Source organism: Artibeus jamaicensis, unplaced genomic scaffold (assembly GCF_021234435.1).
Source record: "Artibeus jamaicensis isolate MK-2021 breed Jamaican fruit bat unplaced genomic scaffold, CSHL_Jam_final contig_233, whole genome shotgun sequence".
Taxonomy (NCBI): domain Eukaryota; kingdom Metazoa; phylum Chordata; class Mammalia; order Chiroptera; family Phyllostomidae; genus Artibeus; species Artibeus jamaicensis.
In genome coordinates, this window is record NW_026521486.1 from 39,194,032 (window position 1) to 39,207,177 (window position 13,146).

Here is a 13,146-nt window from a genome sequence, read left to right on the forward strand (position 1 = left end):
ACCACAGTCAAATCTCAGCCCTGCTCCCTCGCTGGTTCCCCATGGTCACTCACTGGGTCGTTCCCTAGGTCCACAGGTTGCAACCCCACACCTGGGTTCTGCGCACCTGAGTCCTGCGTACCTGAGTCCGTCTGACCGAGTTTTCCTGTGGAACCCCGCTCCGCCAGCTGCTGGTTTTGCTCCGCTTACAGGTCAGGCTAAAGAATTTGTTGTTATCAGACTTCCGAAAAGTTCAATTTTCTGTGTTCTGGCTGTGTTTTCTGTTGCTAATATTTAGTTGACTCTAAACTTGGTTGTGTGAGAAAGCAAGGTATCTCCACCTATGCCTCCATCTTGGCGGAAGTCTCTAAAATACATTTTATTGATTATGCCATTACAGTTGTTCTATTTCCCCCTTCACTCCCCTCCACCCTGCACACCCCTCCCCCAGCATTCCCCCCTTCAGTTGATGTCCATGTGTCACAAGTTCTTTAGATTCTATATTTCCCATACTATTCTTGCCCTCCCCCTATGTATTTTCTACTTACTGTCTATGCTACTTATTTTCTGCACCTGCTCCCCCATTCTCCTCCCACTCCCCTGTTGCTAACCCTCCATGTGATCATTTCTATAGTTCTGCTCCTGATCTAGCTGTCCTCTTAGTTTGCTTTTGTTTTAGGTGTGGTTCTTAATAACTGTGAGTTTGCTGTCCTTTCACTGTTCATCTTTTTTATCTTCTTTTTCTTAGGTAAGGCCCTTTAACATTTCATATAATAAGGGCTTGGTGATGATGAACTCCTTAAATTTGGTCTTATCTGAGAAGCACTTTATCTGTCCTTCCATTCTAAATGAAAGCTTTGCTGGATAGAGCAATCTTGGATGTAGGTCTTTGGATTTCCTTACTTGGAATACTTCTTTCCAGCCCCTTCTTGCCTGTAAGGTCTCTTTTGAGAAATCTGCTGACAGTCTGATGGGAACTCCTTTGTAGGTGACTGTTCCCTTATCTTTCGGTGCTCTAGAATTCTCTCCTTCGTTTTAATCTTGGTTAATGTAATGATGATGTGCCTTGGTGTGTTCCTTCTTGGGTCCAACTTCTTTGGGACTCTCTGTGCCTCCTGGATTTCCTGGAAGTCTATTTCCTTTGCCAGTTTGGGGAAATTCTCCTTTATTATTTGTTCAAATAAGTTTTCCACTCGTGGCTGTTCTCTTCCCCTTCTGGTACTCCTATAATTCAGATATTGGAACGTTTAAAGATGTCCTGAAGGTTCCTAAGCCTGTCCTCATTTTTTTGAATTCTTGTTTCTTCATCCTTTTCTGTTTGGTCATTTTTTTCCTCTTCCTGGTCCACTCCTTTGATTTGAGTCCCAGTTTCCTTTCCATTACTATTGGTTTCCTGTGCATTTCCATTTATTTCAGTTAGTTTAACCTTCATATGTTTCTCTAATTTGTGACTAAAATCAACCAGTTCTTTGAGCATCCTGATCACCAGTGTTTTGAACTGTGCATCTGAAAGTTTGGCTATTTCTTCATCACTTAGATTTATCGGCTCTGGGGCTCTGAATTGTTCTTGAGCCATGTTTTGATCTCTTTGTGCCTGTTAGATATGAGGAGCAGAGCCTTAGATATTCACCAGTGGGGGGGCCACCCAGGTCACTGGTTTGTGACGCTGTATGTGGGGACAATGGCAGTTCCCTCTGCTGCTTCCTGCCACTGGGGCCTGCACAGTCTGTCTCACCACTCGCTCCTTCACTGGTTTATCTGTGCGCAAACGTGTGACCGTGGTCAGCCCTCATTGGGTCCACCCGTTACTCCACACCTGGGATCTGCCCACAGCTGCTGGTGCACCTGGGTCGCAAGCCTGGGTTGTTCCGGTGGATCTTTCCTGCCCGACCCTGCTCTGCTGCTGGCTCTGCCCTCTTACCGGTTTGGCTGAAGAGTTCATTGTTGTCAGACTTCCGTTAGTTCAATTTTCTGTGTTTTGGCTCTGTTTTTGTTGCTAAAACTTTGTTGTTTTTAAACTTGGTTGTGCGAGAGGGCACAGTGCTTCCACCTACGCCTCCATCTTGGCAGAAGTCCAATATCCACATCCTTATTTTTCTCTCAAGAATTTGGGCAAAAAGTGCATATTACGCATGGCAAAATACAGTCATTCAGATAACATAATTTACCTTTTTAGAGTGGTCAGGTTGATTTCTGAGATGGAAAAACTTTGTATTATTTCTCAAAGTTTTTTTATTGATTGATTTGAGAGAGAGAGAGATCCGTTTGTTGTTCCACTTATTTATGCATCCCTTGGTTGATTCTTGAATGTGCTCTGACTGGGGTTCGGACCATGACGCTGTAACCAGCTGAGCTACCTGGCCAGGGTTGGACTGTTTCTGTCCAGTTCCATAGAATTCCAAGTTAGGCAAAGACTTTTGTCAGAGGAATTTTCTCTCTTCAGAAGTATTTAATTTTAGCTGGGTAAGACCTGAGGCGAGGAACAGAAAATTGGTCACATTTCTTCCAAATTCAGCGTCAATTTTTTGTCAACTTTTAAGAAGATACTCTGTCTTAAATTTGTAACCATTTAAATGCTTGCTCCCAAATTGCATACCATGTATTTGAAATAGTGATTGATACTATAAATAGACATGGTTGACTTACGGGAATATCTTTCACAGAAGCTCATTAGCAAACTGAGGTAGAAGAGAAGGGTCATTAGGAGTAGGTTCTGGAGCAGACCCAACATTTGCCAGCTGAAGAGGTCTCTGTGTGTTTGGAGACTGGCCTTGAAAACACGCGAGGCTTATGAAGTATGAAAACAGTCCAAAGGTCCTTCAAAAGGTAGGAAAGCCTGCACTTGCCATACTGAGATTTGTTACAGAAAAGAAGTTGGTGTCTTGCAAAGTCTTTAGTCAAATCTGTCTGTTCAGTCCTTACAAGGAAAAAAAAAACACCTTTAAAAGCATATGCAATGTTCATCACATAGCTCTTTCAAAGTAAGTTTGTACCTGCGTAGTATTTGTAAAGCCTATATCAAGATATTTTGGCTTTATTTTGCTATTTCTGTGGTGTAAAATAGGAATTTAGGAAATTTGACTTGGGCCGTCATCATTCCCACCCTTTGACCATTGCTGAGGAATGACTAGGTTGCACACTGGTTTGCTGCGAGCACAATGGCTTTTTATGTGGGTCGGGCTGAAGGAAGCGAGTCATGACAGGATTGTTGAATCGAATCTGTTGTTCTGGACTCACAGACCCAGAGAACAGACTGGCGGTTGCCAGAGGGAAGAGGCACTGGGGGGCTGGGTGAAAGAGGTGGAGGGATTAAGAAGTACGAATTCGCAGTTACACAGAAGTTGCAGGGATGTCAAGTGCAGCACGGGGAATACATCACTGATACTGCAATAACTGTGCGTGGTGCCAGACTTATGGGGAGGGGGAGGTACTTCGTAAGTTACATAAATGTCTAACCACTATGCTATACCCCTGAAACTAATATAATATTGCATGTCAACTGTAGTTGAAAAAAAAATGTTTCTGTGGGTACTGAAAATGGCAGTTAGAAAATATAGTTGTTACATTTCATCAATAGGTCCTAATGCATTGATTATGTGGGACTGAATTTACACATCTGATATAAGCAATCATTATGAAAATGAGCCATAAGTTGGCACTGGGAGTTGGGCTACGTACTATGAGTAGTGACTCAGACACGTGTTACTTCCGAGTGTCTAAAACTTCTTGGTTAAACACAGACTCAAAATAGCTCTTGTAAGGACCTCTTTTCTATGGAACTTCCAGCTTTTTTAGAGAAGCTTAAAGACTGGAATTTAATGTAAAATGTCTCAATGGTTGCAGCTAACAAAAAAATGTGACTTTGTTTTGTGGACCAAACCAACCATGCCTATGGCTGTTCATGTGCACCCTCTGGCCTGGCCAGTGTGACACATGCTTCCACCCTCAGTGGAGATGCATCAGTACCTGTTACACTGTTACAGTACAGGGGACCTGGCTCTGAGCCAGTCTGCCTAGGGCCATCCGGTAGTGTGTGGGCTCTTGACTTCCTGCAGGAAAGATTTCGCCACATGTGTCCAGGTGACTGTGATGATACATTTATTAAAGCTGGGGACAGTGAAACAAGGAAGGGCTTCACACAAAAGCTACAGGAGGGCCTAGGCAGGGCTGCCTTAGCTCACTGGGAAGAGAAAGGGGACCTTGGGGACAGGTTTAGGGGGTTAGCCCAGGACCAGCTGCTGCTGCCCATTGCTTCCCTGGTTGAAAGTCTCATGAGACACCCTTAGAAGGTAGGAAATGCCTGTCTTTGGGGGAAGAAGCAGGGGGAAGGGAAAAGCACAGTGTGCTCCCCAGAGGGAAAGCACACACAGTGGGCCCTTTGTCTTGAGGGTTTTGTCTCTCTGGCAGGCTGGAATCTTAAAGGAGACCCCAGGGGGGGTGTTTCTGTGGAATAGTCCTCTGTTTTCCAGGTGCGCTCTTTCAGGGTCGTGGTCTCTACTGATTGGTCAGCGCCAGGGCAGGGAGTCATTAGTCACTGCAGCTGGTCCTGGCGTCACCCACCTGGTTTTGCTGCTTTTCTGGGCCTGGAGCTGGAATACATCTAAGGCCTAGATAGTATCTCTAGGAGGGTGACCTTCTGTGTCTGGCTGTAAATTGCTCAGCAAGTTTGTTCAGCTGTCTGTCTCAGTTTCCCTGTTCCATTTGCCTAGGGATTTTCGTAGCTTCTCGCTCTCCTGCCTCAATACAAACTGGGAAATGATCATTCCTGAGGGTCTAGAGTGCCAAAGACCTTCAGGGGGAAGGAGGAAGAGTCTATGGAAGAAAAGGCACCGATTGGGGCCCCGAAGGTGGGATTTAGAGGTGGGTTGTGATGGACGGTTATCCTGCCCAGAGAGAGAAGTACAGGCTGATACCCGTGAGGAGTAATTTATTTAGTGGGCTGCCAACCTTGGTCTGTGGAGATATTCTGAGTAAAGGGTTATGGGATAGCCAAGGCCTTTCCATAATCTGGGTGAGCCTCCCACCCACCCCCAAACCTCCCCGTGTGAATTGTGCAATGTAGATGAAAAGAGAATATGAAAATTTGAAAATAAAAAAAATCAACCTTAAGATAAGTCCCTTTGCCCAACCAGATTATTGATCCTTTACAACTCTTTTGTACAGTGAAATTGCTACTTTCCTATAAGTAGTCACCCATTTTTTCATCTGGGGAAGCCACTGGGTTGAAAAGAAAATCCTCGTACATCTTTTTTTTAAAAAAAATATTTTACTTATTTATTTCTCGAGAGAGGGGAAGGGAAGGAGAAAGAGTGGGAGAGAAATATCAGTGTATGGTTGCCTCGTGTGCGTCCCCTGCTGGGAGCTGGCCTGCAGCCCAGGCATGTGCCCTGACTGGGAATTGAACCTCGATACTCTGGTTCACAGGCCCGTGCTCAATCCACTGAGCTACGCCAGCCAGGGCCCTCGTACATCTTTTAAGTGCCTAAGGTGTTGACTGAGTAGAGGAAGAACTTGGTCTCTTAAACTGTGGTTCTCCTTCACTAAACTTCCATATTTTAGAATTACCATTTATATTTCTCAATGAATAGTTTCTGGGTGTGGTTGAATGATTCACATAAAGGCTATTAAAGTTATTCTTTCACCTGCCCAGGGTTAAAGTTCATTGTTCTTCCCTTATATAAGTATTAGATTTGAGATATAAGGAAACACCATTATGGTATTGACACTGTTGTGTTATATATTCAAGGAGATTGTCCATTTGAGATATGGGGGATCATCTGACATATACTAAGAGTTAAATGTGTAGTTAAAAGGCAAGTCATCCACTAACTTGCTCAGTGATAAAAGGCAAATCACTTACCCTGAATGATGTGCTTTGTTTTTTACCCGTTACGTGGAGAAGTGTGACCTGGTCAAATACTTGATAGGCAAGGCCTGGAACACACAAGCAAAGATGCTGTCCCTCCCCCTCGTCCACTGTGTCTGATTTGTTCACCCTGGAAGGTTAGTGTGGTGCCTCATGCCTAGCCAGTGATCAGATATTTGTTGGTTGGTTGAAATCCCTGTAGAAGAGAAATTTATTTTTTTCCCCCCTGTGGTGGTAGGAACAGCAGAAGGTATGTATTTTCAGGGTTTGTTTTTATGAGAGTGTGTGTTAAAAAACCAAAAGCCAACAACTGACCACTCTTTAAGAGGGAAAGAACACAGCTAAAGACAATGAACAGTTCAGCACATTTGGAGGTGAATGCCTGCCTGACCTGTCCCCACAGTTTCAGATAATCTTGGTCCCTTTTGTGCCATCAGTTGCTTATTCTTTTTGGTTAATTCATTCACTCAGAACTCATTTATTGAGCTCCTGCTGGGTGCCAGGCTCTGATTTAAGTACGAGGGTGGCTAAGATGAATTCAGGTTCGTACCATCAAGGTCATCATCAGAAGAGGTATGAATAGAAGCAGATCATCGTGCTTGCTATATGATGTTAGAGGTATTATGATGAAGGCGAGTGGAAGGGACAATGGGAATATAAGTAAGGGAGCCCACCATTCTGAGCAGAGAAGAGTCTTATGGGCTCAAAATTTAAACACAGGGTGTTTGAAGTTGAATGTGGTTTGAGTAAGGGGAAAGGAAAGGAAGTAAATGAAGGAACAGAACGGAAGGGCAGGGAGGGGTGGGATGCTGGGGACATGGGAGCAGCCTCCCACTTCCTATGGGCTGAATTAGGGGAGATGTGTGGAGAGGTGCAGAAGAAAACTGGGGACACCCAAAGCCAGAGGACGTCTCCTGAGGCACAATACTTCTAAAATAGGGGTGGAAATTAATATCTTTTGTATTAAATAGAGTTTCTTTCAGTAAGTATACTAAGCACTGTATTTATATGCAATTAAATCTTCATAATACTCTTGGGAAGCAGGCTGAGAAACAGAGGTACAGAAATCCAAGTCAGGTAATTGCTTGGGGTGACTACACTGTGTATACGTTTCTATACCTTTTTAATTAAAAAAAAATCAAGCCCACAAAAAATTTGCAAATATAGTACATACAATCTTTTTCCCCTGCTTGAGTTGATAGTAAGTTGACTACCTGATGCACCATCTTTCTGACTATTTAGTGCTTTAAAAAAAAATAACGTATGTGTTGAGATGTATTATGCGCCAGCCCACGATTTATTTGGAAGACACCTCTACAGCTGTGCTGTCTCCTGCAGAGCCCCAGTGCATGCATTGCCACCTGCAGGTGCCGCACGGCTAGGTACAGCCCCACACTGTGCATGTCGAGTGGATGAACCAGGGTAGGAAGGACACCATTAACACCCGATGCATGAACAGTCACTTTCACAGGAGTGCAATGCTGACAGGTGTGTCCTATGAGTGCGGAGCACTGTGTGAACATCATGGGCGGACACCCGGAAACAGACTATTTCTAGAGGACAGACAAGGGCAGTGACAGTGCGAGGGCAGCCCAAGCATGTTTGTCTGTGAAGTTGTCATAAGCGTACGTTCATGAGACAGTTTTTCCTCCAAGTCAGCCGGGCAACTCTTCGGCTTGATGAGCAGCCCAGCACCAAAGAATAGACAAGAGTCACACACAGCAACTATGCTGTTGACTCAGGTTTTATCGAATGCAGGTTCACTCAAAGTAGAACATCAACATACGTTAATATCCTACTCACACTCTCACAATCTAAGAGTTATAACACTGACACGGCAGTCAATGTGGGATAATGAACCCGAGTCCCAGGGTCTCAGTCTGCAGGTCTGGGAGACGGCATCGCAAGGAAGCACCTCTGGAGCTAGGTGGGCAGCAGCGCAGGTGAAGTCCTCAGTCCAGCAGAGCAGAGGCTTGGGTGGCAAGGAAGATCAGCGGGGCATGGAGTAGCACTGCGGTACGTGGAGCTCGGCTGTCTCCACAGTGGTCTGCAACCTGCCTCAGTTATACCTTGCAAGTGGTGTACTCTACCCTTTTGGGTCTTTTGATAAATATTTTGGCATCCCTGATGGCAAGTGTGGGATTTCCCCAGGAGCCTGTCTGTGGGTGGTCCCACGCTGCAGACATGGTTGCTCTGACCATATGTGCAGATATCTTAAGTATGTCTCTGCCACACATGTCTGCTCTGACCACATGGACAGATCAGTCTCTTTGCAGATGTGTCTGTTCTGACTTAGTTAGTTACCGTCTTGAACCAACGCGTCATTTTGGTTGATTTGAGTGAGTCCACTTTGTTTCATATACTTGATGCTACCTTGATTAGACCAAAGCCATTTTATTGGTCCTGCTCTCCACAGAAGCTCTCAGAGGAGAGTGTCACTGCCTGCCAGGCAGAGTGAACATTCACAGGCTTTTGGAAGAACAAGTGTTCACATCTGGGTGTGACTTCCTTCACTCCTTTGTGTTTTCCATCAATAAGCTCACACTGCTTCTGAGACAGAACTTTAACTGCTTTCTTCAGATCAGGAAGACTGTTCTTCTAACACTGCAATGTGGGGTCTAGTCTGGAAGTGACAGGACAGCTCGAGTGACAGACACATGCCTCCTCCACATTGGGTTTCTCTGTTGCACAGTTGAGCCCAGACCGTGTGCCCTGTGTGGAGGAGGACAGGCTCACCCATCGGAAACAGCACCTGCCTCCAGTGGGTGGTGGGTGAAACAGTCCCATGCTCGGCAGCCGCTATGGCTCATCCTCCCCCTCCAGGTTCTGAATGCAGACACAGAACCAGGCATAAATCTATGCAGAGTGCCGGCTTTTCTGACGTCGAAGCACATTTTACCTTTCATTGTGTTCAGATCAGCGATCTGCACTGTTCTTGGGTCTGGCTATAATACAATGCGCAGTTCAGAGACAGTCTTCTGGTTTCAAATGTGATTCTACTTGGGCTTCAAAGAAAAATCCTTAATTGCTAAAGGTTTGAGAGCGCTGAGGTTGAACTCACTGGCGTTGTCCTAGAAGAGAGCCTTGCCCTGGGCGTACAGAATGGACTCCATCCTGAACTCAGAACTACCCTGCAGTCCCAGTGGGGCCTCGCATACATGACCCGATCCCTGCTCTACCCTTTAAAGTCCTGGACAGTTGCCGCTTGCCTGACACATGGCAACATCCTGGGCACACAAAGCATCTAGACCCAGCATTGCTCTTAGTCGTTCTACTTACGTAGTATCCCACAGTCTGGAACAGATCCTAGCCTTTCCTTGACATCCCTGACCTGGACTCTTCTAAAGATGAAAGGCCAGCTGTTGTAGAAAGCCCTTCATTTGGTTGGTCTGAGGTTTCCTCAATGACGAGGTTTAGGATAGGCATCTTTGGCAGCGACATCACAAAACAGATGCTGTGTTCTTCTGATTGGATTTTATCAATTCTGAGGTGACTCATGACTTGTCTTTGTCCCAGTGCTGATACCGTTCATGTCAATCACTTGGCTCAGGTGGTTTCTACCATGCTTGTTCTACTGTAAAATTTCTTTCTTTGGCCCTGACTGGTATGGCTCAGTTGGTTGGGCGTTGTCACCCAAAGCAAAAGGTCACTGGTTCGATTTCTGGTCTGGGCACGTGTCTGGGTTGCAGCACCTTCTGGTCGGGGTTCCGTGCAATGTTTCTCTCACAAGTCGATGTTTCTCTCCCTCTCTTTCTCACTCCCTTCTTCTCTCTCTACAACTAAATACATATTTTTTCTTTTTTTGTAGTTAAGTAGTATTTTGTGAGGAAGTGCATCTCATTTCTCATTAAACTTTATCATTTATAGCAGTGTGTAGTCATCATTTACTAACAAATTATAATCTGTTACTTTCCGTTCAAGTTGGCTTCTGTTATCTTCTGACAAGTTCCCATAATTCTTTCTTTTTGTAGTTGACATCTGCTGGTTGCTTTATTTATGTTTTCACTTTAAAGACAAGACTAAAATTAAAAGCTCTGAACTTAAACACTTCAACGTGAAAGAATCTAAGAATAGCTGTACTTTCAGAGTATCTTCAGTAAAATAAATATTATTCTCATGAGTACTAATGGCTCACACTGAAACAAGGTGAAATATAAATATCTGATTTTGTACTTAATTTGAAGTGTTGCCACTGAAATCAATTGCAGATGTTTCCTCTGAAAGAGGCTCCTATGAAGACTGCAGACTCAAATACCGGAAATTGCTATTAAAAATTCAATTTATGGAATACTTAGAAAGTAGATTGAATTGAAAACCTGTTGTCAGTTTTATAATATTCATTAGCAACATTTAAAAAACATAAAAGGCTATCGTTTAAATATAAACCAGGAGTTTTCAAGTCATCTTCAGCCCTTTCAGCTGTCACATGGCCATAAACCAAAGACCCACAAACTTCAAATGACCAGACCTTTTTAGGCAACGATTTTCACGCATCAGTTCTTTCAGGTTGCGCGCATACAGCCATAGTAAACAGACAACTGTAAACAAGATGCAGGCCCTCCATGTCCATGAACAGCACATGGTATCCCAGTAAACCAAGTTTATATTTCACCATCAAACATGGTTTTTCATTAGTTCACTGTGTGACAGGTCATTAAGAATATCTTCAGCCCTGGCAGGTGTGTAGCTCAGGGGACTGAGCACGGGCTGTGAACCAAAGGGTCGCCAGCTTGATTCCCGAACCAAAGGGCACATGCCTGGGTTGCAGGCTAGGCCCCTAATAGGGGCGCGCAAGAGGCAACCATACATTGGTATTTCTCTCCCTCTCCCTCTCTTTCCCGTTGCCTCTCTCTAAAAATAAATAAATAAAACCTTAAAAAAATAAAGCTGACATCCCATCTTTAAAAAAAAACTCTTCAAATCCAGTAGTCTCATCATTACCCCTCAAATATCCAATGCGAAGTCTGAGCTTTGCAGAAATGAAAGGCGCTCACCCTGTTGCACTGCCTAGACTTCCATCTGCAATTAGTGGAGCAAACAGATTCTGGATGTTTCTCAATGTGAAAAAACTCATTTCATCTTGGTTGAGGTGGCTTTGTTTTAACCTCATCTGGTGACATGCTTATTGATTTTAGAGGAGAAAGAAAGGAGAAATAGAGGGAGAGAAACGTTGATGTGAGAAACATCAGTAGGTTGCCTCTTGCATGCTTCCCAGACCAGGGACCAAACCCACAACCTAGTCCTGTGTCTGACCGGGGATAGAACTGTGACCTTTTAGTTTATAGGATGGTGCTACGACCAACTGAGCTGCACCAGCCAGGTCAAGCTGGAGATTTTTTCTTTCTGATAAGTCAAGAGAATGACTGAGCAAAAGTTTATTTTTTGCACAAAAAAAGCTTTTCGAGGAAGATCATGACATTCAAAAGGCCCACTTGCTGAAAGTTCAGTCGCTGGAATACTGCCCTTCGGCTGAGATCTCCGTCCTCTGGAATTCATCTTCATCTCCCTCCGCAACAGCCTCTTGGCCTGTTACCGTCAGCTAGCGCGTGACCTCTAACTTTGTCTCCCCCCATAATTCTTTGAGCACTTCTGACTGGCACCACATGTTCTAAGGGCAGGGGTGTCAAACTCATTTTCACTGGGGGCCACATCAGCCTTGCAGTTGCCTTCAAAGGGCTGAAATAATTTTAGGACTGTACAAATGTAACTACTTCCTAACTGTTAAGTGGGAGCTCGGTGCTGCTGCCAGGTAGAAACAAGGTCCTGGGCCGGATAAAATAAGGTGGAGCCCTGGGTTCAGCCCAGGTCTTTGTGTTTGCCACCTGTGCTCTAGGGTCACCTTGTTCTTTCCTGCTCCAGTCCTGAATCAGCCATTTCTCCACGGAACCCAGAGAATGGTACTTAGAAACTAAGACCTGGGTGCTAGATATTACGATGGCTATTGTGGTGTTACTGTTCCCACGTCTTCTCAGCTAGGGAATACATGCACTTACATACATACATATGTACATACACACATTTACACTTGTCTGTCTACCTAAAAGTCGTGAGTTGGCCATAGCCAATCCTAATGTGATACCACCACATTCATTCCGGTTTTTGCCTTTGCCATATCGGCAGCTTCCTTTCCTAAAAGCAAGAAACCTGGCTCCTATTATCCTTAATATATTCATTACTTGGTCAGTCCTGCTGTGCATAACTAATTTCCCACTGCTGCCGCCATCACTCCCTCCATGCAGATGTCCTCACGCTGCTTGGGCTGCGATACCGGCAGTGCCAGGCTGACCCGCATGTGGACATCCTCAGACTCAGGGCGAGCGTGGTTCTAGGTTTAAACCGTGGTGGGTATGAGAGGACTAGTTTAATTTTCTTATACTGTGGGTAAAGCTTTGTGAAGGGAGAACTGATATCTTTTCTGTACTCCCTTAATCTTAAATTACTTTTTTTTTTGTTAGACTTTCCACCCCCCCATCTAATTATGTATGTTTTTTTCTGTTTTGTCCTCATCTACACAGTAGCATTTTGATTCTTGTGTCAATATTTATATTCATTATTACTGGACAGCTTGTGATGTTATTATATAAATGTTATATATGATGATATATTTTAGGCATAAACAGGTAGTGAAGCTGTTTGTATAGTAGCATAAAATGCAAAGATGTTAGAACTGGCTTAAAAATCCTACATATCTACCCATAATTCTCATTACCATGGATTACAGTGTAAATTAGAATATCACACAAATTTGTGATTCTCTGATTTTAAAATTCTATAAAGACATTACCACTGGTGTTTTAGTTTCTTTCTGGTATCTGTGTTATTGCTTAGAAAGACGTCTGGTCTTGTGTTTTTCTGGCGGCTAAGCACGAGGAACCAGTCATTGTTTACGTCGTGCTGATACAGAGATAACAGTAACCGGGTTTCTCATCTCCCCCGAACAACATTCCTTCTTCGCAAACAAGCCAGTTTGCTGCAAAATTGAGTTTCCTGAACATTCTTTCTTTTGTGCGCTTATGTATTTTGGAGGAAGCTGTGTAAATGTGGGCACTCTGAATGCCTGTTGAATGGTCCCCAAAGTTCTAATTGATTGAAAATCACATTAACTTTAATGTTCTGATAATTATTTCTTCTTCACATTTTCTATTTTTAAGTCTGTCCTGACATAACACTTCTGGGAAGTCACTGTATTCGCTACTTTTTTTTTTTTAGTGATTTGGGTAGCAGTTTCATAGGAAAGGGGTTTATATCTGTGCCTGGTGCATGGAGCTTCTTGTGGAATTCTGAGTCTTAATACGTGTCAG

At 44.0% G+C, this 13,146-nt stretch overlaps 1 protein-coding gene and 1 pseudogene across 2 annotated transcripts in view; one reads left to right on the forward strand and one right to left on the reverse strand.

The window, feature by feature from the left end:
* Positions 1–13,146, forward strand: part of FGD4 (FYVE, RhoGEF and PH domain containing 4) — a 217,521-nt gene that overhangs the window by 20,376 nt on the left and 183,999 nt on the right. Inside the window, exon 2 of one of the 2 annotated variants that reach the window (XM_053661567.1) lies at positions 69–191. The exons of the other annotated variant lie outside the window; for it this stretch is intronic. Within the exon in view, the coding sequence (XP_053517542.1) occupies positions 69–191 (123 nt within the window). The remainder of the gene's footprint in view (positions 1–68; positions 192–13,146) is intronic. 2 annotated transcript variants of the gene reach the window in all.
* Positions 10,332–11,341, reverse strand: LOC119045129 (proteasome maturation protein-like; annotated as a pseudogene).